Source organism: Triturus cristatus, chromosome 4_2 (assembly GCF_964204655.1).
Source record: "Triturus cristatus chromosome 4_2, aTriCri1.1, whole genome shotgun sequence".
NCBI classification, from domain to species: Eukaryota; Metazoa; Chordata; class Amphibia; order Caudata; family Salamandridae; genus Triturus; species Triturus cristatus.
The window spans coordinates 599,176,847-599,196,467 of NC_140586.1; the positions used below are offsets into that span (position 1 = coordinate 599,176,847).

Genomic DNA, 19,621 nt, shown 5'->3' on the forward strand with positions numbered 1-19,621 from the left:
TCTGTTTCAGAATAAAACGTAAATATTAGTTCCTGTCACCATTAACTGCTAGAAAGAATAGTGCTATCTTGCCGAGACTGGGCCAGAAGTAGCCTACCTGCCACCAACGCATTGAAAATAAAGGGTGTATGTTCATGTAACATTGATGTGTATTGCAGCCTCCAAACATTGTGAGGGTTGCAGTTGGTTAATATCTGGTTATGCAAATTCGGTTAGCGGATCTCCTTCCAGAACCTTTTAAGCACATTGCAGGAGAAAAATATATCAGAATATTCTACCTCTCATATCCTACATCTGGGGGAGTCAGCAGAATTTCTAATGCCTCTTCCTTATAGTCACTGAGGGAGGGGTTATAAATCTCCGTCAGAGTCCTGAAAGTCTGAATGCATAATTTGCCTAGCTAAAAACATGCTGGAGGCCAGAGTTACAGTTATGATATATCTCTGATTTCTAGCATGAAGGTATTTTGTCCACTCTGAATACAATTTATCTAAGTCTGACCTAATCTTTTCTCTCAATACAGCAAAGTAGTGAGGTACCAGAAACACGGAAATGATCAAATCAAAGTTTTTATGAAACTCTGTCAAAAATGTATCTTGAAATATTTCCCTAACTGGAGACACTTAAGCCATTGATCCAGGCTAATATTATGGTTTAATATATCTTCAAGAAATATAATAGAACTTTGTGTCCTTGTACTAACTGGCCCACACACGTAACACCAGGCTTAACGCAGTGACTGGAGAGCTTATCATAGTTGTAGAAAAAAGTTGGTTTCCCTATATTAGAGCAAGAGATTACTTTGAGCCCCTGCATCTTAGAGAAATAAAACCATGCTCTAACCAAGGCTGACAGTTTTCGGTGTAACTGTTTTAAAAAAAGGAGGGGATGTCTCTATTTCCTGAGAGAGTCCTAATGCTCTAACCTGGAGCTTAAAAGAAAATTGATGAACAAATACAGAGATCTATTGGTATTAAAGCTCCTAGTGTGATACAGTTGGCCGCTAAATGCTGCCCAAAAGTGCCAACAAAAATCTGGATTTAACAAACCATCTGCATTGCAGAGACATAAAGATTGCCCCATTTGCCATTTTAGGGATGTGAGACTGCAGTGCAGCTTTTTGAAAAAGAACAGAGGAATCAAGCATTGCAGTGCTCAATACAAAGATAAGAAGCTCTGAAGAGTAGTAATGTTAACAAATGTAACCCATTCCAGCAATGAAAGTGGTAAATGATGATATCTCCTTAAAACTGCATAGTATTAGCTAATAATGGTTCAAAGTTAATAGCCCAAAGATGATCATAGCGCAAAAGTATTTCATGCCTACATATTCTACTACTAATGTAATAAGTAAATTCATAGGATCAGTATAAAATAGTAGACCTTTAATTAATCACTATTAACTTTATAACCTGAATAAGTGCCACACTCCTCCTGTAGAGATTTGATTCTTGGAAGAAACATGCAAGGATCAGAAGTAACCACTGCTATATTATGAGCATAAGCATGTACTTTGACCACATTCACTAGATGAGCTAGAGTTGTTAATTACAGAAATGCAAGGATCACTGTAAAGGGCAAATAAAACAGAGGTTAGCAGGCAGCTCTGATTCGTACTCTGTTCAATCTTGAATGTCTTGAAAAGTAACTGATTCAGGCAAAGAGCTGCAGCTGGTCTTGAATAAAATAACAGTACAAGCGTATTTACTGGGAATGTAAAACCTTTCCAGAATTTGCCACAAAATTTCCTGGAATCTTTGTCAAACTTTTTTTGTCAGTGAGAATGATTGCTCCTAATGGGGGTCATAAAAACAAGCATCAGTATCAAATAGCAAGGTAACTAACTTAGTATGATTGATAGTAGATCTTCCAGAGATAACGCGTTATTGTTCTTCACATCCTATAGGTGTTATCTAAACAGAACCTGTTTGGAAACAATACCTATACAATTGCAAAGCAGTAGATATACCACTTCCTATGCATATGGGCTGATTTTGTCATCAGCAGAACTAATACTCTCTACTCATCACTTGAACCTACATATTTTTCAGATGTCTGCAAAATTAGATGCAACATCCCTGATGTATAGTTTAAACTACAGTAGCTGTAGTTACTTAAAGCCTTGTACCTTCCCTTTTTTTATAACCCATGTGCCTCCTCCCGCCTTTAATTATTCTAATATTGATGTTTGTCAGGGGAAGTTGTTTTGCTTTGTTAGCCCGTTAGTCTTACTTCAATTTGCAGTGAACTTTAATCCGCTTCTCTAATTGCATTGTTAGGTGTTAGCTGTCCTTGTAAACTTCCGACACTGATTACAATATAATAACATGTTGTTTCAAATTGCCAATAAAATCCATGTAAACATTCTGGAAAAGCAAATCTTTTAAAACATTGGGCCAGTCAGGAATTTGAGATTGTGGACTAAGTCGATTTGTCAGTCTGAAAGCCAAGAGATGTGTCCTGTTGCACCTTGGTAGTAAACAAAAATGTTGTAAGGCCACGGGGTATGAAACAATGTCAGATGCAATTTGTGCCTCACTCTATGTCAGACACAAATATTCAAAAATATTAGAATCAATTTCTGGGCCAGACCAAGTATAACGTAGGTGCAGGAGTCTGAATCTATGCTATATCTTCAGGCTAAACAGTGACTATATATGTGAACTTCATTTGTATCAGTTGTATGTAAATCTATTTTATGTGGAAATATGGCATTGAAAAAACTATGTCTCGCAGTTCAAAATCCATAAATAATGTGTTGCTTCTAAAAAGAATAACTAAAATATGGCTGCATACGTTGTGCACATCCTGCTTAAGGGAGAGTCTTTATTCTCATAAGAAACTACAAACATCGAAGTTGCAGTCATATAACATCTAACCAGTAATAAAAAGCTTGACTACACTATTTCTTTCGTTGCCAAGCTGTTTTAGCAAGAGCGAGAAGAAATGCACCTCCTTCGGGTGCTTTCTGCCTTCCAAGGTAACTTTCCAAGCATCTCTGTAATGAAAATGTTTTCAGTAAGTAAAACCCATCTTCCTCTAGTACAGCAATAAACGTGATTAAGTATAGAGTATATTGATTGTGTATCAGTGCTTTGGGAGGCTAATATTTTATTAGTACTTTTCACAAATCTCTGGTTTTGAACATGATCCAGGATCCTAATCATTCATAGGAGGAGAATCCAATCCACCACATAGGTTTAATGTGGGCTGTTAGTTGTTGACACCTCAAGCTATGTAACCAAAACCATAAGAAAGAACTATTGCAAGCAAACTTAGGAGCCGATATGCATGTTAAATAGGAGATACATACATACACATATACATACTTAGCATTTGTATAGCGCGCTGCTCACCCGGAGGGTCTCAAGGTGCTGGGGGAGAGGGGTCCGCTACTGCTCGAAGAGCCAGGTCTTGAGTTGCTTCCTGAAGGAGAGATGGTCCTGGGTCAGCCGAAGGTGGATGGGGAGGGAGTTCCATGTCTTGGCTGCCAGGTAGGAGAAGGATCTTCCTCCGGCGGTGGCTCTGCAGATGCGTGGTACGGTGATGAGGGCGAGGCTGGTTGATCGTAGCTGGCGGGTGGGCGTGTAGAAGGTCAGGCGGTTGTTGAGGTACATGGGGCCCAGGTCATGGAGAGCTTTGTGTGCGTGGGTGAGGAGCCTGAACGTGATCCTCTTGTTGACGGGGAGCCAGTGCAGGTCTCTCAGGTGGCTGGAGACGTGGCTGTGACGGGGATGTCCAGGATGAGTCGTGCTGAGGTGTTCTGGATGCGTTGGAGTCTCTTCTGAAGTTTGGCTGTGGTTCTGGCGTAGAGGGTGTTCCCGTAGTCCAGTCGGCTAGTGACGAGTGCCTGGGTGACCGTCCTCCTGGTTTCGATGGGGATCCATCGGAAGATCTTGCGGAGCATGCGCAGGGTGTTGAAGCATGATGATGAGACGGCGTTGACTTGTCTGGTCATCGAGAGGGAGGATTCCAGGATGAAGCCCAGGTTGCGTGCGTGGTCCATTGGCTCGGGAGTGGTGCCCAGAGCAGGGGGCCACCAGGAGTCGTCCCAGGCGGAGGGCGATGATCCTAGGATGAGGACTTCTGTCTTGTCTGAGTTCAGTTTCAGGCGGCTGTTTTTCATCCATTCAGCGACGTCTTTCATCCCCTCCTGGAGGCTGGTTCTGGCGGTGGTGGGGTCGTTGGTGAGGGAGAGGATCAGCTGGGTGTCGTCAGCATAGTAGATGATGTTGAGGTTGTGTTGGTGTGCGATGGCTGCGAGGGGGCTCATGTAGATGTTGAAGAGGGTGGGGCTGAGCGATGGTCCCTGTGGTGCGCCGCAGATGACTTCGGTGGCGTCGGATCTGAACGGGGGGAGGCGGACTCTCTGAGTTCTTCCGGCGAGGAACGAGATGATCCACTTCAGTGCCTTCTCTTGGATCCCGATGTTGCTGAGGCGCTGTACTAGGGTGCGGTGGCAGACAGTGTCGAACGCTGCAGAGAGGTCCAGGAGGATGAGGGCCGCTGTTTCGCCGTTATCGAGCAGGGATCTGATGTCATCGGTGGCTGCGATCAGTGCGGTCTCGGTGCTGTGATTTGCTCGAAAACCGGACTGTGAGGGGTCGAGGGATCCGTTTGTCTCGAGGAAGGCGGCGAGCTGTCTGTTGACGGTCTTCTCGATGACTTTGGCAGGAAACGGGAGGAGCGAGATGGGGCGGAAGTTTTTGAGGTTGGTGGGGTCCGCTGTTGGTTTCTTCAGGAGGGCGCTGAGCTCGGCGTGCTTCCAGCTCTCCGGGAAGGTGGCGGTGTGGAAGGAGGTGTTGATGATGTCCCAGAGTTGGGGTGCGATGATGGAGTCGGCCTTGTTGAAGACATGGTGGGGGCAGGGGTCGGTTGGAGATCCGGAGTGGATGGTGTTCATCGTGCGGGTGGTATCTTCGGTGCTGACCGGGGTCCAGGCGCAGAGGGTGGTGGTGGGGGGCGTTGGTTCGGTGGTTGGGTGCGTGGTTGGAGCGCTGAAGCTGTTGTGCATGTCGGCGATCTTGCGGTGGAAGAATGAGGCGAGTGAGTCGCAGAGGTCTTGTGAAGGAGTGATGTCGTTGTTTCCGGCGCTGGGGTTGGAGAGCTCTTTGATGATGCTGAAGAGTTCCTTGCTGTTGTGGGCGTTGTTGTCTAGTCTTTCTTTGAATGCTGTCTTCTTGGTGGTGCGGATCAGCTGGTGGTGCTTGCGGGTGGCGTGCTTGAGGGCGGTCATGTTGTCTGTAGTCTGGTTGTGGTGCTAGGCTTTCTCGAGGGTGCGGCAGTTCTTCTTGGAGTCCTTGAGTTCGTTGGTGAACCAGGGGGCTTTCTTGCTGCCGGGTCTGCTGGGAGGGTTCTTCAGTGGTGCGAGGCCGTTGGTGCAGGCGGTCAGCCGCTGTGTGAGGTTGCTGGCTGCTTCGTTGGGGTCCGTTGTGCTGGCGAGAGGGTTCTGGCTGAGGGAGGTGGTGAGCTGCTCGGTGGTGATCTTGCTCCAGCTCCTGCGAGGAGCCTGTTGCAGGTGGTGGTGGTGGGTCGTGGTTTTTCTGAAGTTGAAGTGGACGCAGCTGTGGTCAGTCCAGTGGAGTTCGGTGGAGTGGCTGAAGGTGACGTGCTTGCTGGAAGAGAAGACGGGGTTAAGCATGTGGCCGGTGGAGTGTGTGGGGGTGTTCACCAGTTGCTTGAGTCCGAGGTTGGCGAGGTTGTCCAGCAGGGTGTTGGTGTTGCAGTCCTTGTTGTTCTCCAGGTGGAAGTTGAGGTCCCCTAGGAGGATGTAGTCAGCGGAGGGGAGGGCGTGCGGGCTGATGAAGTCTGCGATGTCTTCGCCGAATTGTGTGTGTGGTCCCGGGGGTCTGTAGATGAGGGTGCCTCTGAGGGTGGTCTTTGGGTCGGTGTGTATCTGGAAGTGGAGGTGCTCTGCGGCGGTGAAGGTGTCATCAGAGTTGGTCGTGATGTGGATGGTGTTTTTGTGTACGATGGCGATGCCTCCTCCGGTCTGGTTGACGCGGTCCCTCCGGGTGATCTTGTATCCGTCTGGGATGGCTATGGCGATGTCGGGGGCTGAGGAGGCGTTCATCCAGGTTTCTGTGAGGAAGGCGACGTCTGGTGATGTTGTGTCGAGGAGGTTCCAGAGTTCGACGGTGTGTCTGTGGACGGAGCGGGTGTTGAGCAGGATGCACTTGAGGTGGTTGTTGCTGGGGTTCGGCTTGGCGGGTGCGGTGCAGGTCCGGAGGCAGGAGAACTTGCAGGTTTGGCAGGTGAAGGGTCCGTAGGCGCGTTTCGGGGTGGCTCGGTAGCAGACGGGGTTCCGTCCGGCGCTGAGAGCGTTGAGGGTGGCGGTGTCGTATGTCCCTCATGTGGGCTGGCATCTTCGGGGGCCAGGGGTCCTGACGCTGGGCGCGGGCCAGGCGCGGACGGGCGTAGACGGGCTTGCCTTTCGCGCCTTCGGCGCACATTCGGCACGCCCGCTGCGCGTCTGCGCGTGCTCCATATGAGGCGAAGTGGGAGAGCGGAGCAGTTGGGAGGCGGGAGCGGGGCGGCCAATCGGGTACAGAAGGTAAAAAGAGGGCGGGCCACGATGGAGCAGTGGCGGGAAGCGGGGAGCGGGTGGGGGCACCAGAGGGATTAGCGAGGCACGCTAACCCAAAAACAAGCACAAGTCAATACAATGCGGGAAAAAACACAGGTACAGGACAGAGAAGCAGTGGGCACGACAAACGGGCTAACAAGGGAGCAGGTACAGAAAAGAAGCAGGGAGCAAGAAACGGGCTACAACGGAGCTGGGACAACGAGCGGCAGCGAGTGGGCACCGCTGGCGAGCAGTGCGACGTGGGGGGTGTCCTGAGGTCAGATACAACTTCCAATACCTTCTTCTTTCCATTGATCCAATACACTAGTGAACTTTAGATAACCTATGATCTTGGAGTTGTTACTTTTTCAACTTGGGCTCCTTCTATACTGTATCGTAGTAAGGGATTTTTGCACAGATAAGTAACAGCATTCTTGGTAAGATCACACTTTTTTTTGTCTCAGTATACATATGTATTATCTCAATTAATAGCGGGACATCTGAGATCATGTACACTGTTCCACTGGCTGGAGCATTCATTATCTTCCATTATATACTGGAAAATTGCCCAATCAAAATGACTCTCCTGTTTGAAGATTGGAAATACCTAGTACACAATAATCTGTCAATCATCTTACTTTATTAGCATGTATTTGTAGTGATAAAGCAGCATGATGTTATTCAAATATATTTGAAAACGTGGTGCATTCAATTACTCCTTTTTAAACGTCATATTTATGCCATATTCATTACCTGGCAAACACGCTCACGATTACTCTCATATGAAAAGACAATAGAACAGTGGTCAAATGTAAATGTGGTGCTGGATAACATGTAAGTTAACTCTAGGCACAAAGCAGTATAGAGTGAAAGGGTATCCTCTAATAAGAATTGACGGTCCTTGCTGTATATTCCATGTTTAAGAAGAATTTTTTTTTTAAGTAGCAGAACTCCATTGTCAGTCTGTTGAGCTTTTAAATCCCACCCAGGGGCTTGCCTATTGAAATGAAAACCCCATTTGAAAATCAACCAAGGCTAGTTCAGAAGTCATGTTCCCTCATGTTGAGAGTGGCAACAGTACCTGGGAACAGACCACAATCAAAGACCTTCCTCAGATTATGACCCAGTAATAGTCAACATGCAAAATATCTAGGCACCAGCCTGGTCTTTTGAGAACATTTGATATTCCTTTACACTCTCCTTTCTAACATTCCTAGATAACTAGCAGTTAATGACCTGTAATTTACTTTTCCTACACTGCCGACAGGCCAAGGGTATTCCTCATTTACAGGAAACATAGTTTACACTCTACCAAAGAGCTACTTAATACATCTGAAGAAGGGAGAGCCTGGTTAGTATTAAACTAATTATTTTCCAGGCCTTTATGTAGAGAAAAAGTACGATTTTGCATCCAATTTAACAAAGATTTAAGTTTACCTCTCAATTAATTTGATTAAATACTGCAATAACCTACTTGATTTCTGTAGCTATTTCCTAACCCAATTTACAAAAATTATGACTTGTATTCACAAGCAGGCTTTTAGTTGAGGAGAGAGTTACCATAGCCTAACACAGTAAACGAGAGCTTTTGTATTGTGTCTTTGGATACCATTATCAATATTAGGCATGCCACTTTTGCACCTTATACACTAACAACCTATAGGTTAAACACACAATGTATAGTAACATAGCTAACGTCAAAAGTAGCCCTTTAAACATGTCAAAAAGGATTTCCCATTACCCCTGTCTGCTGTAGCTGTACTCACAGCAGTTGAGTGCTTTTGTGTCTGGCCTGTTTCAGCCCCTATGCCTACATTTACCCAAGACACCGGTGCACTTTCTGCTCCTGCTTCATGTTACTGTGGTATTACTTAATATTGTAAAATATATCAATTTAGGGAAGCCAATTTTACGCTAACTTTAGGGTTAGAGCACATGCACTGTGAGTTTAGTGGTCTTCAAGTGTGTAGAGTCAAAAAGCACAAGTACATCCATTCTCATAAAAATGAAAAACAGGGAGTTCATGAAAAATTATGCTCTTCTCACACCATTCATCTATAAGAAGTGAAAATCTAAAAGATGCGGGGGTATTAGTACCAACACTAGAGTCTACACAAATGTCACTCGGTGTTGTTTCTGGTACTTCCCCTGTAATTATCTATTGCAGAAAAGGTCTAAATGGGGGACAGTAAAGGCAACCTGCTAATTCCAAAGTGGGTTTTCCCTGGTTGCATGGAAGCATAATCTTTGAAAATATGGGAGCTCTTTTGACTTTTGCACATTATTAAAGATGGTATGCACCAATCCAATGTTCTGCCATAGGGAAGAAAAGAAAGGAGACCACCCATTATATGTTCTACGTATGTGCATTGAGAGATTCAAATGCTCTTCAGTCCATTTCTGGGTGCAGGAATGGAGTGCCTGCCCCCTCCAAGCATCATTTGACTGAATCTCTACCTTGGACCCTGCATAGTATTCCGCTGCCTTTTGAAGAGGTTTGGGCTATGCAAATACCACATAAAAAACCACACACATTCATGTACACTTACATCAATTCAAGTTTCCTTGCCTAGGCCAAGACAGAGAACATTGACGAGTGTGCTTAGTCATGCCAAACTTTGGTGGAATTTGCACCACAAACTTGGCACCCATCTTGCAATGTGTCATGATTCAACCCTGTGAGCTCTTACCATGAGAGTCTTAGGACAGATCATTAAATCATTTTCTATGAAGGAAGTGCTTTCAGAATACAAAAATCTGAATTTCTAATCTTGATTTAACTATAGTGTGGGACCATATTTTTAAATGAATTATTTAAAATGAGAATACATTCATTGCTGCAGCAACCCGCGCACGCAGTAAATGCTCAATTGTAAACATTGTGAAGAAAGGTTGCAAAAGCCGATTTCTCAGGGGAGCTCCCGCATTACTATTCAGATATTCTGAGCCTTTGCATCATTTCCTGTTACTGATGAATGCCAAGACCTGAATGAACTCCAGAGCGGCGTTATCCTGAATGATTGCGGAAGGTGATTGATATGCACGTTTACAGTGTAAAGAAACATTCCACCTTCTCAAAGCAAAGCAAGCGAATGTGATAAACATGTAATGGCTCAAGATGCACTTTGACCGTTCTCTGCTGTGAAATGGTGGTGCCTCTGGAGTATTATAATAGTTGTGCTTCTAAAGTCAACATAACTAATGCCCAATCTAAAAACACGTCTGTTTCCTTTTTTATATGTTTCATTCAATAGGTTTACAATAGCAGGCTATTGTGTGGTAGATTAAACAACCTCCATGAATTTAGCTTCAAATTTATTTTTATGGTATATAGTACCACAGAGGACACAATTTGCCACATTTCCGCCCATGTAATGGTGCAGGCTCTATTATTATGCTAAGGATTGATCAGTCAGTCTAGGCAGCTCAACAGAGAACTACCAACCATGTCTTGATATTGTAAACCAGAGAGCAAAATCAGCAAACTGAAGGAAGAACCAATGGCAGAGCTAATAGGTCTCGCCTTTCGAATTGATTGGCTTAGCAAACGATTTTTAGCTCTGCTGTGCAGCATCCCCAGTGCTGTGGATCATGGCTAAAGAGGAGGGGGAAAAATGCATGTTTGGCCGGCTGCGTCATTTTGTAGGCGCATGCGTGACAAATTCATACCCCTGCAAAATGACATGATCCAAGTTGGATGTGCTTATATTAAGAAAATAAGATTTTCGCAACAGCATTTCTTTTTTAAAGCTGGTAGGGAGAGCAGCACGGAGGGCGAAAGGAACACGGATGGCAGGGGGCAGAATTAACATGGTGGGTGCGGGTGTTATGTTATCTTGATTTGTATAGCACACTAATCACCTGATGGGGCTTATGCAAAGAGACTTGAGAGATAGCAATGTAGACAGCAGGGAGAGAAGAGAAGGAAACAGAAGCGAGAGAGAGAGCAATTGAAGAGAGAGAGCGATTGAAGCTGAGGTCAGGAGTGGCACATTGGAGAGGAAGCAATGTAGTGGCGAAGCACACACGAGTGAGGGCATCAGAGAAAAGGCGAGGGGTAAGCACACAGGCAGGAGAAAGCAACACAGAGTACAACAGACCAGTGGAGAGAAGCGGACGAGCGAGACAGCTGGAAAACACATAACCTCTGATAAAGAGCTTAATCAAAAAGAAAACATAGTGCTTGAAAAGTGAGTCGTGGAAAGACACTTGTCATGAGACCCTGTTGCAGGAGTAGAACAAACACAAGAAGAGCAAGGAAAACCCACACAAGCTAATGAATAAACATCAAGTAAACGAGAATGACAATAAAGCCAAACAATGGTAATCAATAAGCAGTCTCTAGCGCATTGTAACCTGACAGTAGGTCTTTGCGCAAACAAACTGGTTGAACTGCCCGTAGGCGAGACCTAAAAATGGGTGTGCTTTTAGAGACTTTCACATATAAATCTAGAGGCATGATGTAGAATTTTACCTCAATATTGCAAAGGCATTCTTCCAGTTTTGAGACAACTTCAGAAAATTCTGGCCTGCCCTGTAATAGAATTAGAAAATTGCATTTGTATTGTGAGAAAGAAAGGCGCTTTTTATATAACATACTTTTGACAACAGCATTAATTTTTGAGACGTCTTGAAATACAAAAGGGGCATATGTACAAAGAAGTGGTGGAGTGAAGCGTTGGCCGTCATGGCTTAACGCCTCACTCCGCCACTTCAGAAACGCAAGGCTGCACCATACATACAAGAATATGTTGCAGCCTTGCGTTTCCCTGTGCGATTGCACTATGCTTAGCAGCCTAGCGCCAATGCAGGCACTCTTGCACCATACTGCAAGGGTGTCTACGTGAAGGGGAAGATTGTTTATGTTTAGGAATGTGTCCCTTCCTGCACATAAACAATCTTTAAATGCCGTTTTGTCACTTTTATGTGTGCTGCTTAATGCAGCACACATGGAAGTTACAAAATGTCATTTGTTTTTAAAGATTGTTTATGTGCAGGAAGGGCCACCTTCCTGAACTTAAACAATTCAAGGCGTTTTGCTTTTCCCATGTGTGCTGCACAAGGCACCACACATGGAAAAAGCAAAAATGAGGACAAATGAAGCATTTCTCCTCGTTTCGCCAAGTTAAGACCAGGTTTTTCCCTGGTCTTGATATTGGTTCTGCCTCCTATTTACGCTACCCTTGTAAATAGGGGGCAGCGTCAATATCAGTGGGTGGAACGCCCACAGCAACACTCATTGTCCACCCCTTTCATGCTAAGCATAATGTGAAAGCGGGCCTTATTTACATGGCAGCGTTAATCCATTTTAAGTGGCTTAACGCTGCCTTGCAAATAAGGCGAGGCAGCCTTATTTTCAAGGCATCGTTAAGCCACGTTAAGTGGCTTAACGCTGCCTTGTAATAAGGCATGGCCCTATCGCCACAAGAACGTCGGAAAAAGTGATGTTCCCGTGGCATATGCTCCAAAATGCTCCATGTTGAAGACCAAGCCATAGAGAACAATGGGCAAAATTAGTCAATTCAAGGTGGACAAGTGATGTAATTAGGAAGGTTGCAAATAAACTGAAAACCCACCCCAGTTCTTTCGTCAATTAACATCTTAACTCGGAAAGAATACAGCATTTTTCATCATGCAGTTCAGTTAAATCAAAATGGCACATAAAAGGAAGACAATGTAAAATATAATATTATTTGCTCTGCGATCATTAATCTACCTACCTGAACCCTTCTGGTGACAAGCTGTTGGTGATGGTTTTGCAATGCTGTGCATTTGTCCCTATGAGTATGTGTGTTTATTGTTTCATTAATTTTTTGTGTGCTATTTACAGATTCCGTTTTATTACATATTGGGGCATATTTACAACAAAATGTCAGAGCGTGGTGTTATGCCCAATTTGGCACCACGCACTCCGACATTTTCAAAACACAGGAGTGTGCCATATTTACATAAATACGCAACACCCCTGTGTTTCCCCTAGCACTGGCACTAACAAAGCTGTATAGCAGCAGCGTAGACACCCTGTTGCCATGCTGCAAGGGAGCCTGTGCTCAACAATGACGATTTGCTCTTTCTATGTGTGCAGCAGAATGCAGCACATATGGAAAGAGCAAAGAATCGCCATTCTAAGACCAGGAATTACCAAGCCTTTGTTTTTGGCGCTGCCCCAGCCTTGTAAATATAAGGCAGCATCAGAAAGCAGTGGGTGTTGTGGTGGAACGCCCACAGCAACACCCATTGCCCGCCCCTTTGCCGCAGCAGACTGTGGCAGTAAGAGGCATATTTACAAGGTGGCATTGAGCCACGTTAAGTGGCTGAGCGCCATTTTGTAAATATGGGGAATGGCACAATGCCACCGGAGCATCAAGAAAAGTGATGCTCTGGTGGCGTTAGGGGTTTGTAAATATGCCCCTTGGAAACTAATGCAGTCTGTAGGCTGACTTAAACCTAACTATTAGTGGTGTGTTTGACGAAGGGAAGGCATTGCTAAGATATCGAAGTTTGACATTCTTGGAGTTTTTAGCACTAATTTCTTGGATATACATCATAGCGTGATTGAAAACAATACATGTCAGAGCCAGGCTCAATAACCGAGACAAAAAGAAAGTAAAACATTTTGCTTTGAAGTGTTCTAAAATGCAAACCAGAGGTTGGAAAAATGTTTTTTGGGATAGTATCATCTTATGATACTCCCTCGAATCTTTAACAACTGTTCAATGCAATCTGTACTCCCAGCCATTGAGCAAACAGCATGGTGGCTTACAAAGAATTCATGCAACAGGAACTGTGTTGCGTGAGAGGGAGGGAGCAAAACACCACATATATTAAAATATGGTGCTGTTTTCATCTCTCCCTGACCTGGCACACATTAGGCTGCCGTGCACCAAGGCAAACACCCTTGGACTATCGTGCAAGGGTGTATGTATTCTCTAAAGGATGGTTGTGTACTGGAAGGGGACCCTTCTGGTACAAAAACTATGCTTTAATACTTCCTGTTTTGTATGTGTGCTGTACAGTGCAGCACACATGCAAATTAGGAAAAACAAGGAGGAATGAGAACGTTTAAGAGGCCCAAAATGTTGGAACAAATCCCTTTTTTCGACCATTGGAGTCCCACATTGACACAAAGACACACAGAGCAGGGCATAGTGCAACATTGCGTTACTTTGGATAGTGCCCAACCCACATTCTGATATGTGTTGGATGGTTAATCTCAGCATAACAGTTTGAGCTGGCTTTGCATTACTAAAATAAGGCAAACCTGGTGCAAAGAGTTAGTAGATTGGAGGCTACATTTGGATCTCTCATTGGCTCACTTCAGGGTATTTTATACACTTTAGGGTATATAATGCCTAGAGGGAAGTAATGGTGCTGGGTTTGAAAGGCACGAGACTGTTTACATGACCATTAAAGTGCGTCTAACAAGATAAATGCACTCTTAATTAGTCCTACAATTCTTCAAAACTGTTCCCAGAATTACTGCAACTCTATGTTCCTTAACTTGGGATAGTTTTGCAGCATTCCGTGTCTGGTAAATATAGTTAACAGAGCAGAAACAGGTTTGAAGCCCAAGGAAGTGATCACTCTGGTGCTGCAACATCTTCAATGTCATTGGTTAGAGTTAATTACAGATCTCTTGCATGCAAAGCAAATACCTGTAAACATACTGACCTTCTGAAAAACTGCCTACGAGCACCAAAAAACAGTGATCATGATGAGCAGCCATCTAGAGTTTCAGTTCCTCGCCACTCACAGTGGTGTAGCTATGATTGGTCCTGTGGCACGAAGGCTAAGCGGTGTGGGATGTCACAATTTGGACTGTCTTTTACTACCCAGCTGATGGCAAGGCACCCAATTTTCTTGCTTACCTTATGGCAATCTTCTAACGTGAGTCACCTCTAATACTCTACCAACAGCAGCACAACTAGACACAACTAGCCTCATATATTTCCTTATCTGTCTAAGCTGTTGTTTTTCATGATGGAAACTACTACCTTTTCATACAATTCTCTCTCCCCTGACCTCCTGTAGGTGTTTATTGTTTTGCTAAAAGGAATATGTGCTAAATTATATTCACTACAGCTCTTCATTTATATTTGTAGCTATCTGCACATTTCTGGTTTCTAGGCTTTCCATTGGAATGTGCTTTGACAATACCCACACAGCATACAGAGGAATGCAAAATATAAATTATAAAAAATTAAATTAAATTACATTTTATTTTTAGAAGAGATTAGTCATAATAAGGTGTGCTCTGTATCCTGCATTGATAACCACGCAGGAACATGCACAAAGTTACTTGTTTTTTTTAATGATAATTATAAGTTTGATGGATGCTGGGAAAACCGTTTAGAGTACTTGGAAAAATATTGCATGATTTTTGTTATTCCAACCTGATCATCAAGACTGATACATTTCTTGGAGGATGAAATGCCTGAGAGGGCAGTGGCGTTGCTTCTGAGGGGAGATATCTATCGCAATCCTGTTATCCAACTGCGACCGCCGAAGGCACAATATTGTCCACTAGCAAAGAGAAAACTTTTGAGTTTTCCAGGTGCTATAAGCACCTTTATACCTCACATTTGTTTCCGCCTATAGCCTCTATCTGCACATTTCTCAATGACATGTTCAGGTTGGATAATGCTCCAGAGCAGCTGCTGGCCTGCCCGATTACTAAGAAGGAGATCCTAACTGCCATTGAGACATGGTTGGGCCATAAGGCGCCAAGAGGTGATGGCCTAACTGGTGAGTTTTATAAAGTCTACAAACATGTGCTGGCTCTTTGAAGTGCATGCAGAAGCCCTGGAGAAAGGGATCCTGCCGCGCTCACTGTGAGACGCAGTTATCATGTTATTGCCCAAGCCAGGTAAGGACACCGAAATGTGTTCCTAAAACAGACCTCTGTCTTTGCTGAAGGTTTATAATAAAATACTTGGCATCTAAACTTTCTGTGCTGATGGAACAGCTGATCTCCCGGTCCAATTTGGGGTCGTCCCCCACAGATCTACCGCTGTCAACCTCCACACAATCTTTCCAATACTGAATCAGTTGCATCCTGAATCAGCACAGGTGGCGGTACCCCTAGATGCCAAAAAGGCATTTGATTAATTGAAGGATAAATTATGGAACTACTCGTCAAAATTGGTGTGCTGCAGGTTTTTTTTAAGCTAGTCCAGCTATGGTATACACAGCCCGTAGCTAGGGTGCAAGTTAATAGCCTTACGTCCTATCCCTTCCCTACAGCTAGGGGCACATGACAAGAGTGCCCACTCTCCCCCTACTACTAGACCCACTGGCAAGGCTTCTAGTGGAGAATCACCTCCACATAGGACTTGTATTCCACTCCTGTCGCCTCCTATATTGCTTTTCGTGAGAAACCTGGCAGATAACATTGCTCCCATAGTCTGCGATATCATTATATTTAGTGGATTCTGTGAGTTGTCAATTAACTGGTCAAAATCCAAGCTATTTACCCTTATGGAAAACACTTCACAAGCAGACCTAGAGATTCCCATTTGTTGGAAGACGGATACAGAAAAGTACCTGGCAATTGAGCTCCATTGAGACAGGGAATGGGGGTTTGCCTTAACTACGGCCCAGCAATGGACCAACTTATGTTGCAGATAGATTTCTAGAGAAGCTTGCGCTATCTCTGGCCAGCCACATCACTATTATGTAAATGGTGATACTTCCTGTTTTCTCAGTATGGTAAGTACAAAAATATCCCCCCAAAAATATTGATGTCAAAAATATTCTTGTTAAAAATATCGTTTTTTATTTAAGTAAAAAAAATATTTTTAAATAAAGTACATAATACAGATAATTAAAATAAACACAGTTAAAATTATTACAAAATGTTTAAAAATTATAAGTAATATGTATATATAATGTAAAAAGAAATTAAACATATACATATAATATATAATATATATACTTATTAATGTTTTAATAATTATTTTAATAACTTATAAATTGTTTAAAAAAACTTATAAATTATAAATACATCTATCCACATAAAACAATAATATAAATAAAAATGTAATAAATATATGTAACAAATTTGAAAATTAAAATTATTTTTAATCTTTTTAAAATGTATTATATACTACATTAGCTAAAATAATACAAAAAATATTAGATAGCGGAGGGAATAACATTCCAACTCCAAACAGTGCAACAGTAGGGAAAATGCTGGCTAGCATAGGGGTAAAAATTACTATTCCCACCCCACTGAGTGCAACAGTAGATAAAGTGTTGGATAGCGTAGGGTTTAAAATTACTATTCCCACTCCAGGGAGTGCAACAGTAGGGAAAGTGTTGGATAGCGTAAGGTTAAAAATTTCGATTCCCACTCCAGTGAGTGCAACAGTAGGGAAAGTGTTGGATAGCGTAGGGTTAAAAATTACTATTCCCACTCCAGTGAGTGCAACAGTAGGGTAAGTGTTGGATAGCGTAGGGGTAAAAATGACTATTCCCATTCCAATGAGTGCAACAGTAGGGAAAGTGTTGGATAGCGTAGGGGTAACAATTACTATTCCCACTCCAGTGAGTGCAACAGTAGAGAAAGTTTTGGATAGCGTAGGGGTTAAATTAACATACATAATAATTTAATAATTTTTGTTAAAACAAAAAAAATAATAATAATAATTAATTAACAAAAATAATAAATACCTCTAAAATTAAATTCATATTTACTTAATTAAAATAAATTACTTCCCACCCTATTCCCCTATAAACCCACAACCCAATACACATAAAAAAGAACACAATTAATGTAATTATCAATTAATCAATTAATAAAAATTAATCACCAATTAATAATTAATCAACAATAAATTAATAATCAACAATAAATAAAAACATATTAATTAATTAATTATAATTACATTACTTCCCACCCTATTCCCCTATAAACCCACAACCCACTCTGATACTAAAACGCAAAATTTACTTTAAAAAATGTACTAATTTCTAAACATTTAATACATATATTTAAACATAATGAAAATACATTACAAAAAATGTTAAACATACATATAAAATACATTCTAAAATACAGAACTCTAATATAAATATCGACATTATTAACAACGATATTTTTGCTAACGATATTACTTACTTCGATATTACTTACTTTGATATAAAAAAACTATATTACTTACCTTAAGGTCAATATTCTGGTCAACGATATTCTTGACATCGATATTCTGTCCCTACAATATTAAAAACTCGATATTATTGTAGGTCGATATAAAAACTTCGATATTTAAACTGCGCACCATATTGGGAGAGCCCTGGTTTGCATCGAACGCAGGACTGGTTAGCCGGTTTGGCCTCCTGCAGCACTAAATGCAAAATATATGTGGAACTACAGTCACCGACATTCCGTCCCAGAGACATATGGGGTCCCCTTCGCACCTACTTTACAGAACTCGCAGAAGACCTTTCAAATGAAGATTCAGACTCCCCTCTGTTGATGGACATCTGAGACGCACCCGACTGGTTAGCCATATGAGTTGGTTGCTGTCTGCAGATGAGCCTGGATGATTTGGTACTCCCATTCCCTCGGCCAGGGCACTGGTCACTGTTTCACATGCCTGTTTATTCTGGCTATAAACAAATTCACCTGCCTTCATGTGTATTGGAGTGAAACTATTTTCCCAGTTGAGAACATATTCTTTATTGTGATGCCATGCATAACTAGCATTGACAGGTATAGTGACTATGAGCATACTGCATGAGATCTAGGTTGAAAAATAAGCTTGTGTTCTTTCTTTTGTCTGTTATATGTTCAGTGCTACAGCACATTGGGGGGAAATGGAAAGACCAATAAATTAAAATTTGCACTGTGCATTGTAATCCAATTCTGTCTTACTCTATGCTAGAAAACTCCAAGACTGGATCTGTAAATCCACATAGTTCTACAAAGTGTATGACTGACCAAGTGAGTATAAGGTGGCAAAAGGTCTTTAGGACCCTTATTGCCTCTACAAAAACACTCTGGTTAGTTTGTGCTATTGGGTGCTAGAGGCACTATTTAGAGGGGCTAGCGCTCTTTTTGTTCTCTCCCACAGGCAAGAGTCCTGCTGGTCATCTAGACTGTCCCTGGGCTGAACTTGCCTATAGAGCAATCAGGCAGTTTCCAATGGGCTGGTCTAACATGTCAGTGTGTGGGTCAGATCTTTGGCTGTTTGTGTGCCAGTTTTAGTGTTGATTTTTCTGCTAATGAAACAAAAATTGCCTGCAGCAAGCTCAAATTCATGCAGCCTTCCATACCTTGCAAAACACTTATACAGCATGTCTTTACAAATCAAAACAGCCTCAATTTGCAAACATGGGCCACATTTTAGGTCAAGCATTCGAGACCTTTTGTCTATAGTATAGTATATATTTCTCTTGTGGGCTGAAATATATCCCCTTGTTTTTTACTTGTTTGTTTCAGTGTCCGGTAAAAACCCTTCCTTGCTAGTGGTGAGTCCTGCCTATTTGTCCCTTCTTTTTCTCTTTCGTATTCCCATGGAGCATAGACCAAGTACTGTATCTTTACGCTTTGGTTATTTATCTGTATCTGTTCTATTTGTTTCTTGGTTTCCTGCTCCTGTTACTGTTTGCCTATGCTCAGTTTGATGCCCATAGTTCATCCCTCCCACCTTCTCCCATGTCGCTGCATGTCCATTCCACTCTACCTTGTGCCTGGTGCAAGTCAAACCTTTAACGCTGCATTGCTGCTGATAAAACTGCTATGAGTTCCCTGCACTGCATATTTAGTAGTATGCCTCAATGGATTAACGATGTAGATGACTGCAATGAATATGGTATTCACCCCTCCCACCTCCTCCCATGTCGTTACATGCACCTCCAACTCTCCCTTGTGTCTGGTGCTCCCGTCCCCATCTCGATTAACAGAACAGCGTAAAACAATGCAAGTCAGACTTTTAATGTTGCATTGCTGTTGAGAAAACTGCTCTGAATTCCATGCACAGCTTATTTAGTAGTATGCCTCCGTGGATTAATGATGTAGAGGACTGCAATGAATACTGTTTTATCTAGTCTGTT

General features: G+C 42.8%; 1 protein-coding gene across 1 annotated transcript in view; it reads right to left on the reverse strand.

The window, feature by feature from the left end:
• Nucleotides 1-19,621, reverse strand: part of TNNI3K (TNNI3 interacting kinase) — a 2,902,528-nt gene that overhangs the window by 201,927 nt on the left and 2,680,980 nt on the right. The window contains exon 22 of the mRNA XM_085600138.1: nt 11,040-11,099. Coding sequence (XP_085456264.1) covers nt 11,040-11,099 — 60 coding nt within the window. The remainder of the gene's footprint in view (nt 1-11,039; nt 11,100-19,621) is intronic.